The 13,150-nt window shown below is 45.5% G+C and overlaps 2 protein-coding genes across 12 annotated transcripts in view; both read right to left on the reverse strand.

Annotated features, from left to right (window-relative positions):
* Positions 1-3: 3 nt before the first annotated feature.
* GET4 (guided entry of tail-anchored proteins factor 4) lies at positions 4-9,031 on the reverse strand. Of its 2 annotated transcripts, none has more exons than XM_072349714.1 (9): positions 8,723-9,031; positions 5,701-5,779; positions 5,222-5,303; positions 4,279-4,428; positions 2,813-2,951; positions 1,674-1,814; positions 1,515-1,590; positions 1,170-1,242; positions 4-1,039 (listed from the first exon to the last, which is right to left on the reverse strand). In XM_072349714.1, the coding sequence occupies exons 1-9, from the start codon at positions 8,875-8,877 to the stop codon at positions 951-953; spliced, it is 984 nt and encodes a 327-aa protein (XP_072205815.1). In that variant the 5' UTR covers positions 8,878-9,031; the 3' UTR covers positions 4-950. The 2 variants fall into 2 exon arrangements, with proteins under 2 accessions (XP_072205815.1, XP_072205816.1); XM_072349715.1 differs by lacking the exon at positions 8,723-9,031 and adding an exon at positions 5,983-6,213.
* A 192-nt stretch (positions 9,032-9,223) lies between these two features.
* SUN1 (Sad1 and UNC84 domain containing 1) overlaps positions 9,224-13,150 on the reverse strand; it is a 28,342-nt gene continuing 24,415 nt past the window's right edge. For all 10 annotated transcript variants that reach the window (XM_072349684.1, XM_072349692.1, XM_072349691.1 and 7 more), the window contains 5 exons: positions 13,034-13,118; positions 12,571-12,686; positions 11,790-11,957; positions 11,169-11,258; positions 9,224-10,820 (listed from right to left, as the gene is read on the reverse strand). In XM_072349684.1, the coding sequence (XP_072205785.1) occupies positions 10,707-10,820; positions 11,169-11,258; positions 11,790-11,957; positions 12,571-12,686; positions 13,034-13,118 (573 nt within the window). In that variant the 3' untranslated portion in view covers positions 9,224-10,706. The remainder of the gene's footprint in view (positions 10,821-11,168; positions 11,259-11,789; positions 11,958-12,570; positions 12,687-13,033; positions 13,119-13,150) is intronic.

Here is a 13,150-nt window from a genome sequence, read left to right on the forward strand (position 1 = left end):
GGGTTGAAATTACTCTGTTATTTATTGATTTATCCTTTTTACACAAAGTGTTAAATGAATCAATCAATCACCCGAGAAAAATAAATATATCATAGAGAACCAAAAGTTCTGCAGTATCCCTTTTCTTTACATGTAGCTGCAGTTCAAACGCAGACGTTGCTCGTGGTGGTTCACTGTCACATAGGGTTGTGAGCTCAGAATGAGAAAGTATGTTCCAAAGGAGCAGAGCCACCAGCCAGAGGAGGTATTTCAGCTGCCAAATTTTTAAGCCTAGGCAAGAGAGCTCCACGTGGAGCCAATTACCTGCGTTCCACTGATCAGCTTTTACTCGAGAGCAATTCAACCTTGTGCTTTTCAGAAGTACCAGCTAAACGCACACGTGGGCTCAGCCAGAGCCAGCTCACCAGACACAGGCAGTGCTGTTCTCACTGCAGCAGAGGGAGCTCCTGGTGTCACAGTGTGTCCTGGCTGTGCAGCTCACTGTGCTCCTCACAGCACTTTTGGCACCAGCCTCACCCCTCAGTTACACAGTGACTCACCCTGCTTTCAGGATGTTCCTTGCAGGTGGCAGAGGTCAGGGAGGCCTTCTTGTAACAAAGATGGTAATGGGTGGGTCGTGAAGCAGACCCATATTTATTTAGTTATTGTGCAAAAGGGAATACTGCATCAGAAACCGTAGAAGACTATATTTTAATCAAAGTCACCAGCTGCTGCATCGGAAACCTGCTAACAATCGCTCCCATTGGTTCTTTTGGCTACTTTTTGTTGGTTTCTTTCTTTTGTTTACATAAATAATATAGACCGAACATTATAAACATTTCAGCAACCATTTCTAAAAGACTGGAGGAGCCCTTTTAGGCGCCAAGAAACAACTGCAGGATTCAAATTCCAAAACTGTCTTTGGAGTCATCGAATCGTCAGATGTACGCGGCCCCCTATGGCAAAAATACTCAGTCCAGTTCAATAGGACTGCTGTCTTCCTGACCATCTTCTGTGTCATCGTCTTCTCCAGTTCCCATCAGACTGTTTAAAAGGTTTCCTAGAACCAAGTACATGGCAGTCAAACCTAACTTACCGGATCCATATTCTCATTAAAAGCTTTTTAACGGCTCTCCCACCATCCTGGTAGGGCTGGTTTCAATCACCAGAACTGTTGGCACAAACCTTACCTAGTAATCCTCCATAGGACGATGTCTGCTTGGGGGGGACGCCAAAGAAAAGCTGTCCTATTCTATCTAGGTACTGGAATGACACAAGATGGAGAACAATGTCAGGCTTCATTTACAGGTGGAAATAGCACAAAAGTGAGATTGCCTACTCCTGTCTACAAGCCGTATTCAAACATCCTGCTTCTCAATTTCTCTCATGTTGTTCTCATCAAGAACAACTGAAATGCCATGCCTGATAGATTGATTAATCTATCTAATGACCCACGTGGTTTGTACTCAGAATCATCAGCCATTATTTAAGTAATTCCATGGGCTACATCCTGCTTGCAGTTGCCGGTAACTCACCTCATTATACATGGGATCTCTTTTCAGGGATGGTTGATACTGTTCACACAATACTGTAAATACTGTTAGCTTTCCCCTAGAAAGGAAACAACCAAAAATGTGATCTCAGAAACAAATGAAAAGGAAACTGGGAGCAGAGTGAGAAAAATCACACCGTACCCATCGACAGCCAATAACAGAAACCAGATGAAGTTTAGCAGTGGTTGCACAAAGGGTGGACCCTTTTCTATTGAAGGATGTTTCTGTGTGTACGTTGTAAAAACAACTGAGGCGCTGGTCTTGTTTTTTAAGCAGAGAAATCTGCAAAAGGAAACAGAACAGGGGAAGTTAAAAAGCAGAGAAGAGTATAAAAAGAGTTGGGATGGTATCTGAGACGCTTCTTACATCCTTTACTGGCCTCAAAAATTGCCTCTAAACACTGAAAAAAGAATCCCTTACTTGTAACTGATACTCATAGAAACAAATACAGCATTAAGAGTCTTATGTACAGTGGACTTACAGAAGGGATTTTCTACCACTCACCATCACTACAATCTCTAGCAACCAACTAAGGAAAGCAGGACACATCCGACATGACAGCTGGAGGCTGCCAAGATGCAGCCTCACTCTCGCCCACTCCCTCTCACAGCACCTCCTGTCCGTGCTGCAGTCCTGCTTGCACCTCCTGCTCAGCCTCCCCCTGAGCTGCTTTCCCTGCCTGCAGGAAGCCATCCGCTGATTAAACTCAGTAAAATTGGCTTTGTCAGCCTCAATTGTAGGTGAGCTCTGCAAATGCACACACAAGCTTGCACTCCCACATCCTTCGAAATAAATGCTTCAAGAAAATGAGAGCCACCAGCAGTTCTGAGAAACCACCGGTCTGTGCTGCTCATACACCAGGGTGACACAATGTTAATAATCTCTTAGGACAATGAGACTGAGAGCAAGTCTTGTGCTGCATGTAAACACAGAGCCCATTTAGTCCCAGGCTTGGTAAGCACATCCAGGTAATTCCTAACTAACCAGGCACAAAGTAATGTTAACAAAAAGTAAGATTTATGCTCTGAGGTTCAAACAAATCACATTAACTCTTCAAGCTGTCAGCTTTTGACCTTAACACATTTTATCCCCACTCCACATGAGTTCTGAGATGGGTTTCTATTGCTACCACACATAGTGAGTTTTGGAACCTCTGGCCACTTTCTCAGGTTCCTCTGGAAGGACGTTCAGTTACCCCACAGTTATCTCGATCTAATTAGACTGGCCTCACACACAGCATCATCTCAACACAACAGTTCAAACAACAACACAACACCTACTGTAGGACTGCCTGTGCTACAAACATGTCCACCTCACTGCGATAGCCTCTGGACGAGGAGTATTCCACGAGCATGTTTGCACAGCCTTCACCATCTGTGGAGTGCAAGAAGTGATACCGAGATTCACTATAGTTTTGCTCTATAAAAGGAAAAAGAAAATGGTATTTAAGAAATCAGTTCATCATAGGTGAGCATAAAAACACATTTGCTAGGCTCAGAAAGAGCTGCACACTGTATATAAACAGGACAAGTAGCCAAAAGCAGGGGCACTTTTTCCCCTTGTACATTATAGACAACTGATGAAACCCAACAGCACCTTCAGCATCCTTCCTTCTACATGCACAGAAAGAAGGCATTCCCTATTTTTAGCATAGCCCACTCCTGCTATCAAAATTAACACTGCCTTCATGTTCTGAACAGAACAGCAATTATGCAGAAAAAAAGGTGCAAGAAATGAAAATGTTTTGTTAGAACTTGAAGCCAAGTATTGTGCAAGAGTAAGGCAGAGACAAATCATAACTGGAAACCTGCTCATTTCTGGAATTTAAAAGCTTTGTTTGAAAAATCACAGCCATTTCTGATGACTTCCAACAGCTACTAAGAAAACACACATTCTGATCTGCAGCAAAAGAAGGGCAAGCAGACAGCGATAGAACAGGGGTTGTTGCTTTCAGAATGCAACATTTCCTATGCTCATCACACCACAGCTTCTCACTTTAACACTGAGGAAAACCTTCCCTTGGAGGTGGCAGCCACTGCCAATCCCTGAGAACAGCCCTGGGTCTGTGTGTGACACACAGCCAGGCAATGAGCTGCCACACTGACCACTGTCACTGTCATACAAAGCCATGACCAGCAATCACAGCTCCTGAAGGACGTTAAGTAAACAAGCAATCACCTTGTACAGTGTTTAATTGATGAGAAACCATTAATTATTCAGCTGTTCTCATTCACCTTTCTGATTTGAACTCAAGACTTTAAAAACTGACTATGAAATACAATTATTTTGAGCATTTTGGTCTATTTGACATCCCATTACGAATGGGAAATGCCCGAAATAGGCAGCTCTTCAGCATCTCACGGATACCTGGTGGTCAGACGCTGTAATGTGTATCAATCTTCCTTAGGTTTATCAAGGATGTAATAATAAGCCAAGAGAACAGCCCTGCTCCCCAGCAAGCTTCCTCCTAATGATTCTTAGCCCAACTACCTCAGTGCCTAAAGGACCATCCCTCCTTTTACCAAAGAGCTTCACAGCAGTTGTGTTTTGGGGTTTGCACATAGACATTTATGAGCCTATTTTTTTTGTTAGTGACAAAACCCCGAAACCATCACTTTGTGATCAGCAGGCAACACTTGGAAATGATTTCATCTCAGCTTCCCTAAGTCATTCCCAAAAATACATCTCTTACATATTCTCCACATTTTCAAAATCAAACAGAAGAAAGCCAGTTCATTTTTCTTACCTTTCCACAGGGTAATGGCTAATAACTGGTGTAATTTCGGATGGCCGAGTTTTCCTGATCCCCCGCTAGACCATTTCAGCGCTCTGGATACAAAAGCCACTCTTTCAGGAGAATTTGGATCCATTAAACTAAACAGTTTAGCCAAGTTCTCTACAAGGAATAACAGTCACAAATACATAATGTTAACAGAAGTAGGAAGACCCTGGAGCACCTTCAAGATACGAACTCCTAATAAGATGAGCTCTGCTCTCAGTCTTTATAAGACATCATAAAAAACAGTGATTTTGAACTGCAGAAAATACACCACATCAGTCCCGTCATGGTTTGGGACAGGGAATCTCTGAGCTTCAAGCAGCCCCAGGGAATAGTGACGGCTTTTGGCCACAGGAGTGCTTGCCATTGACAGGGCAGCAGACAGAAGCCTGCAGTTCCAAAAAGGACCACCAGAAGTCATCGGTGGGATACAGAAAGTCAGAGCAGAACTAAGGCAACAACCAAGGGTCTGTCCCAGCACTCTGCTCCTTCTGCCCCCACCCACACTGCAGCCCAGCAAGGCAGCTCTTAAGGTCTTCCCAAACTGTCTGCTCACTAAGTCTCAACTGGGAAGAAAGTGCGAGGCTGACTGACAAGTACTACTGCTATGACAGACACTGCCATCCAACAAGGCCTTGGAGCTCCAAGTCACTGTGCAGACAACACACTCCTCCTGCAGTGAGGAAAGGAGGATGCTACAAGACGGCACATTGATTCAAAGTATATCCATTTGCTCACAGCACTGTCAGTTATCAGGAATGCATTTTTTTCTCTAACAAATTTTTCCTCCCATCCATTTCTACTACCCGGCCACATGGGATGACATACAACAGTGATTTAAGGTTCCAGGAATTAATGCTCACCGAGAAGTGAGAACACCTAAACAAACTGAGTGTAAAGGTCACCATACCTAAAAGGTCATCTGTTACTTTTGCATCTGACTTCTCCAAAGACTCCAAAACCAACATGGACAGATCAGCAGCACTGTTTTGCTAAAAAACAAACACACAGTGGTAGCGATGAATGTAGCAGTGAATCAAAGGAAACATCATGAAAGAGTTCATTTCTCACACAGAATTTTGTCAGAGGCACATTAGTACTTTTATCCGCAGTTACAGGTAAGGAAAAACAGGAAATTTCAGTTGCCTCGTATGAAAGTTTACATTAATTTGATACCAACACATAGAAGCCTCCAGGAAAGCAAAACAAATGTGGTTCAGATTATGTTTGGACATTCACAGTTCCAATTTGGAAACATCTTTTTTTATGGAGAGAAACCCAACAAAGAGATAAAGCAAAATATCACAAAGCAACCACCCTAACATTTGCCACTGGGAATTCACTGCTCACCCCATAAACCCCCAACATCACACGAAAACATCAACATACCTGGTTATGACTGAAGAACAGCAGAGCCCCTGAGTACATTAACTCTCTTGCTTCTGCATATTTTCCTTGTGACATATACCTGGAAAAAACAGCAAAGCCTTGATAGAAGTTACTACAAACAAGTTGCATAAGCATCAATTAATTGAAAAGATTAAGTTATTTGATTCTGCAGCCACTGAGGCCATCAGCCATCCACGCTGAAACCATGCAGCCTGTCTCTCTGATGGCAGGCAGCCTGCAGGCTCTTCTACACCCCACATCACAGTGTTCTCTCAAACACACCTGCAGCAGCTCCTCCCTTCCTCACTTAGGGGTAAACCAAGAAATGAAGGACAGAACTGGTTCCCAACAGTGACCCCAAGAACTGCCTCCTACTACAGCATGGTGATCAGTCTCCTGCACATCACCACAATGGGCAACTACAGCTCTTGGACCATCGCATCTCCAGGTTAGAAATGCAGCACTTCCTACAGAGCAGTTGAAAATAGTAGGGCTTTCTCTGACTAAGCACCCACAGCAGCTCAGAGCCACAGTAAATGCCTTGTGCATCAGTTGAGCAGCTCAGCACCTGCAGCATTTTGCAGCTGGCCTCACACCCAGGTGTGCCTCAAGGCTTCTAGCTCCAGACCTCTTCATAGATCCCCCTCCCACAGAGCCATTTCTAGGAGACTCCTGCTCTGGGAATGCCTACAGGTGACACTAATAAAGACTTTACAATATAAAACACATTTGAAGAACTGTTTTTTGAAATATATATATATAAAAAATAAAATAATAATAATAGAAATATTCACTCTGTGAATCTAAATGGCACTTAGAACCAAACAGTAACATTCTCAGAACTGAAATCCTGGGACAGATGATCCATACCAGACAGACCTACAAGCAATCAGGAAAACAGAAGTCAGTGTCACTACAGAGGCAGTAACGTTGAGCCTTTGATTTGACTTCCAGAGCACACACAGTGATGGGCTCCACCCCGCCTGCACTGCCCACATACTGCTGCATGGACAGCAGCAGCACCTTCCTCCTGCCATGAGCTCAGTAAGGGACAAGCACTGCAGGTTGCAGGTTTGTGATAATCCTTCCTCCCCGCCCTCCTCCAACCTCAAGCATATCTTGGCTTCTGCCTGCTGAAGCTCTGAGTCAGGATTTCAGGTTTGACTTGCACTGGATGACGAACAGACGAGCATTTACAGGCTGGTTGTGATCAAAGTGAATCAAAGCTGCACATCCCAATTACAATTCCACAGCTGAGATCACCTCACTCTGTGCTGATGTGTCTCTGGAAGACTGTTTACATTTAACAAACATTTACACAGGACAGACAAGAGCTGTCTGGGACTCCTTCCCAGTCTCAGTGACTTTCCAAACAAATCTCTGCCTCATTCTATCTGTTTGCCTGGAAGGAAATCCCCTCCGTAGCTACACAAATATCACCTTTCCCTTTAACTGAGCACCTTCCTTCTCTTGCATTTAAAAGGGAAAAGCCAAGAACTCTCACTCCGAATTAATACAGCAAGGCTTAAGCAAAGCATGTGAGCTAATGCGTTTAAAACACGAGATGTGAAACAACTGCTGAACAAAGTCATCTTCCACCACTGCAGCCACCACCTCACGTAATCCCTCCTATCAAATAGGCTGCACTATATCTTAGATTTATGTATATCCTCAAATACAGCTTAAGTCTTCAAACTCCGATGTTGCCCGCACTGATCCCACAGAAGACTAAAGCAGAGCAACCACTGCTGTGTGATGGTGCTCAGTACGTTGCAGGGATGGCAGCAATGGGAGGAGTGCACTGAGGACATTCTACCCATGGCTCCACAGCACCGAGTGTGCAGCACTCCAAGCCCCTGGCTGCTGTATGCCAGTGGTACCCACATACTGATCCCATTCAGCTCTGGGGACATAGGGTACAATGGAGCCACAAGGCTGCTGAGGGCAACATCCCAATCCTGGCACTAGCACAAGGGAACAAAGCCAGGGCCAACCAATGAAGCCCCTACAAGGGGTGCCCCGCTCAGGGCTCCTGGAAGGCACACAGAATGGTCTGTCTTTTAAACTGAATGAGAAAAAGGGTGACAACAGCAAGTCGCCGTGGATGTGAGCAATGAAAAGAAATACTGCAAAAGGTCATAGTAGTGTATCTGAGCATTCAGGTCTCCTCTACTTACTCACTGCCACATAGACAAGAAAGGGAGAGCATCTTCCCCTATATGTCTGGCCAGCCTAAAGCTGCCAGGGAAGGGCAATGGTGAAGGCAGCACCAGCTGCCCAGAGACAGCAACAGGCACAGCAGGACGGCAGCTGAGGAGCAGTGTGGAAACGGGTGCCAGGCAGCGAGCCGGCTTCCACAGGGGCAAAGCCTCAGTGCCTCCACAGTAATGCATGAACTTATAGCCCAATCTCGGGGCCAGGATATCCCGAACCGCAGCGAGACACAGCGGGATGCGTCTGAGCCCGGAGTGCTGCGCTGGATGGCTGCAGGCTCTGCAGGAGGGAGGTGGGGAAGGCCGCAGCGTTAGGGAAGGTCCGGCCCGCACGAAGCTGGGCGACTGAACGAGAGGTTCGGGTATCTGAGCAAGGATCGGGACGGAGGCCGACACGGGATCCGCGTCAGCAGCGCTGCGGCCCTCACAGCGCCGCGGGGGTCCCGCGGGCACAGCCCGCCTCCCCAGCCCCGCAAGCGACGGTTCCCCGCGCGGCCCCCGGAGCGCCGCGGAGTCCCCACGAGTGACGGCGGAGATGGACGGAACCGCGGCCGAACCCCGCAGCACACAGGCCGAGCCCCGCAGGCCGAACCCCGCAGCTCCGTGCCGCCCGCATCCTGCCATGCGCGCGCCCGCCCCGCCCCGCCCCCGCGCGGCCCAATGAGAGAACGAGAGACGGAGATAGACAGCAGCGACGGCCAATAGAGAGAGGGTGTGGGCGAGGCGGGCGGCAGCGGGGCGCAGTGCGTGGGAAGGCTCTGGAAGGCCGCGCGGGGGAGGGGCGGGCGGCGGGCCGGGCCGGGCCGTACCTGAAGAAGAGCGTCCGGTACATCTGGTGCGCCTCGTAGTAGTCGCCCTTCTCGACGCTGGCGCGCAGTTTGCCCTCCACGCGCTGCACGCCGCCGCGGTTCCTGCCGCCGCCCTTGGCCGCTTCCTGCTCCGCCGCCATAATCGCCGCCGCCATCGACGCGGAGCGCGGTCCGGGGGGGAGGGAAGGAAGGAGGACGGGCGGGAGGCGGGCGCAGACGCGCGCAGCCACGGAGCGACGTCGCGCCTCACTGCCCGGCTTCCGCCCGGCGCGACGGCGGCCCGCGAGGCTCAGGAGAGCGGCTGCGCGGAGTCACGTGGTGCCGATGGGGCGGAGCCTGGGATCGCCCCGCCCCCACCCGCTGCAGCGCCCCAAAGCCAAGGCGGCACTAGGAGGAGGGGGGTATTCATTACTTACACATGGAAGATACAGAAAAAAAACCAAACCAAACCTTTATTTTGTTTCAAATATTCCATGCACTTCCAAAAAGAAAAAAAAATAATAATTAAAACTCTTATTTATTTATTTAAACGTTTCAAATAGCATCCGGTCAGTTTGGAGGCAGCAAAGAGAAGAACAGACGATTGGAAAAAAGCATTTACAAAAATACATTGCACAAAGTCCTGTCTGGCTTTCTTACAAAATAAGTTAGTGTTATCCAAAATACTCCCAACCCCCCAATGCCCCGTTCCAATTTATACAGGATCATTCCAAGTTCAATATGTAACATATGAAAACAGCTGTACATATAAATGCAGCTCCTCTGCGCGAGCTCCGGTTCAAGGGAAGAGTTCTCCATGCAGAGACTGTGTTGGAACATCGAGGACTGTTGTGCAACACACAGAACTCTATTCGGAAAACCAGTCAGCAGCTCCGTGTGTAACAGTTCACAGGTAATACAAAGGCATGGGAACGGCCAGATCAAAGCTCTGCACACAGAGTGCACGCGGGAGCCTTGAATGCAAAGGATCCTGAATAGTAGTGATCCTAAAGGGGGTCCCCCCAGCAGCCTCAGCACGTGCTTTGGGGCTGAGCTAATGAACAGCCACACGGTACATCTCGTTCCATGTCCCCATGCTGCAGTACAACATTCACCGACCATAAAATGAACCACTGTAAGGAAACGTCGTCCCAAGGAGAGAATTATTGAGGAGTTCAGACAGCTCTTCTAAGGGCTCCGATCCAAATCAGCCTTGATGGACTAAGCGAGAAGAGCTGATAAAACTGTTCAACTGTGCAGTAAACATTCACGTACAGCAATTAAACAAGCTCATCAAGTTGCCGTGGTTAAAAAAACCCCTTAAAATAACTGGAAGTTATCCCTGAATTTTAAAGCAACTCATGGCCACAAAGTTACAGTAAAGCATTCTCGGTCGCTGGTGTTTACATTAATTTTGGTTGTGTTAACTTTCCCTGACAGCAATATCTATTATAGTCAACATTTATTGAAGAAGCCCTTTAGGATTCCCCCAGCAGGTCAAAACAAAGTCAACTGAAGGACACCGGTAGCCATAAGGCTGTTGAAACTGCACGGCATTATCTGGCTTGCAGTGCTAAGCTAACAGCAGGATGCAGCTGAGTCCTGAATTCAAAGAAAAAAAAAATCCTAGTTGCAGAAAGTGTGGTTTATTCTTTAAAAAAACAACAACAAAAAAAAACACATATACATTCATTTGTAATAAAATAGGAACCACCTGATTGCTAACTGGGCTTTGTGAACCAGAGCCGTTTGCATGCATTATTTCTCTCAGCATGGACACGAAAATATAAAGCTAACTGGCAATTACAAGCTGAGCATTAGAGCAAATGAGTTTTATTTTGTACAGTTGTGCTGACAGTCTTCTGCCTTTATCAGAGGATTGGTAACTCTGTAGAATCTATCTTGCATCCTCGTCCTTTAAAGATTCCAGTGTTCTAGGCTGTCCAGTATATACAAATTGGAAACAAAATGTACAACAAAGCAACCCAAGCTGTAGTGTAGGGGATTACTCAGCAGGTTTCCCATGCACTCTGAACCGATAAAGACAGGTATATTCCGCATGTCCCCAGTTAGAAAGGATTCTCAGTTCCACTATCTGGAATGCCTTTCCACTTTTCTCCTGAAGAAAGAAAGAGCAAATACACAAACCAGAGTTAGGGAACTTCACACCACTTTGAACAGAACCTTCCTAGTTTGTTTGCTTCTTGCTTGTTAAGGGAGCAGAATAAACGTGAAGCTGATCCTTTGTCAGTTTATCATCTTCACACCAGTTGTTTCTGCCATCTGGACACAAACATTTCCTCTTATCTATTTAGATGATGGCTTATGATGCAGATAGGCAAATACTTCCTACATCTGTTTTTATATTGCCCAGCAGAGAATGCAGCCCTTTTCTTCACAGGTCATTGAGTGCTGCCATAGAAAATGAATCTCTCCTGACACTTTAAATCGCATCACCCAGACTTACCACTGTAAATATCTGCAGCGGCTCCCCTTCTTGGTCATAGACAAACTGTCCAAGAAATGTGCCTTCCTCTTGATATTCATCATCTAAGCCCTGTAATGGGATAAAGATTTGTTTCTTTTAAATATGGAAATTGTAGAAGCGTATTTTTGCAACTGAGAATCAACAAGCAGCATCCAGAAATCTACCATGCAAGGATCAGAATGTTTCCTGCGCAGCTCAGTGCTTTCTCAGACAAGCTGTACATTACAGTTCCCTGTGCTCAAATACTTCTGCTGTGTTTGACTGTGAAAACGTACAAACTCCTTAATTTCTATAGCAGGAATTAAGGAGCAAATTTACTACTATTGCCCTGTAAAAGATGAACTGCTCATAACGAACAGAATCGTTACCTCCCTTCAAAGAAGTTCACTACTCTAACAAGCAAGAGGAGAAAAAATACCCCTCTAAACTACTTTCAGCATTTATTTCTGGATCCTGAAGCTCATCAAGAATATAAACAATTTTAACAGCAATGACAGAAACACCAGTTTCTTAGTTGCTCTCCCCTCATTATTTTTCAAGATATACGACAAATATTCCTCATCTTTACAACCATCAACAATGTAAATTTAAGAGACTTACGTATACTGAAAACTTCCTAGGAGCACTAGTGATATTTCCCGATGGTGAAAGTGATTTTGGTATGTGTTCCAATGAGAAGGCAGTCGGATAGATCTTCATGGAGAGTCGAACTACAAGGTATCCCTCGGATCCCTTGAAAGCCCAGCAGTTTCCTGGATACATGTCAGGCTGAACAGATTTCGGGCCAAGTAGACAGAGAGAACAGGACAAGAAAAACCATCACCGTAAATATTTTTGCTTTTTTTTTTTTTTTTTGCAATGAATTCTGAATTATTAGAGAAATTCTTACAATGATAACAAGTGGAAGAACAAGTTATTCGTTAACCAGTCAAACACACAATAACTACTGCTAATCACAAGTCCAATTCTGCCTCCAAACACCAAACGTGAAATGATACTTTGTGCTACAAAGACTACACAATAAAATAGCAGACATGGGTTGCACAGTTTTAATGGCATTCTTCACAGATGCAGCAGATCCACCTGAACTACCAGCACCCTCTTGAAAACTGCTTTCTAACAGAAACCCTCCCAGTGCTCACACTTTGCAGAAATCCAGTGCACCAGCCAAGGCTGCTATGAGAGCCTTTGCTTTGTTAAAGCAGGGCCTTAAGGAAGGCCAAGGACCTTCAAGAATAATCACACTCCCAGAACAAAGTACCTGACTCTCCCCACCCCTGAATTATATATCACAGATAAAAACATTCAGCATCCAAAAACCAACCCAGGACACTCAATACAAAATAACACCGCTCAACTTGTTTACTTAACCTTTAATTACCTGAATAACCACTCTGGGAGACTGAGAGAAGTACCACAGAGGAATTCCAAAGAGGCTAATTAGGGCTGTTTTTGTCCCATAGGTTTCAGAACAGCGAGTACTCAAAATGCTGCCACCTTAAAGATAAAAATCAGGTTAGCAGAAGTAATCACTCATTCCTTCCTAAAGGCTTTTGAGTCCCCCCTCCCCCCCCATCCCTTACAAAACAATAACAAAAACTCAACCTAATATTAAAGGCATTGTTAATCTCTAATTTCCAATTCTCCAATGCTGTGCTTCTATCAAACACAATGCTATTGTAAGTACATAAAGATTTTTCATTCCATAAGACTGAAAGATATACACATTCTATAGTAGGTTCACTAATGCGTACACTCCACAGTTACATAGACATTCAGAGGATCTATTTTTATTAGAAGAGACTATAATATTAGAGAAAGTAGTATAGATTTCCTCTATTTACCTCCAGATTCTAAGGCAAAATCCACCATACCAGTCTTGTCTTGAGAGTACAGCTTCAGTGCATTGTTTACAATGATCTGTGCTTGCTACAGATGGACACAGAAGAACAGAAAGGAAA

Source organism: Excalfactoria chinensis, chromosome 14 (genome assembly GCF_039878825.1).
Source record: "Excalfactoria chinensis isolate bCotChi1 chromosome 14, bCotChi1.hap2, whole genome shotgun sequence".
NCBI classification, from domain to species: domain Eukaryota; kingdom Metazoa; phylum Chordata; class Aves; order Galliformes; family Phasianidae; genus Excalfactoria; species Excalfactoria chinensis.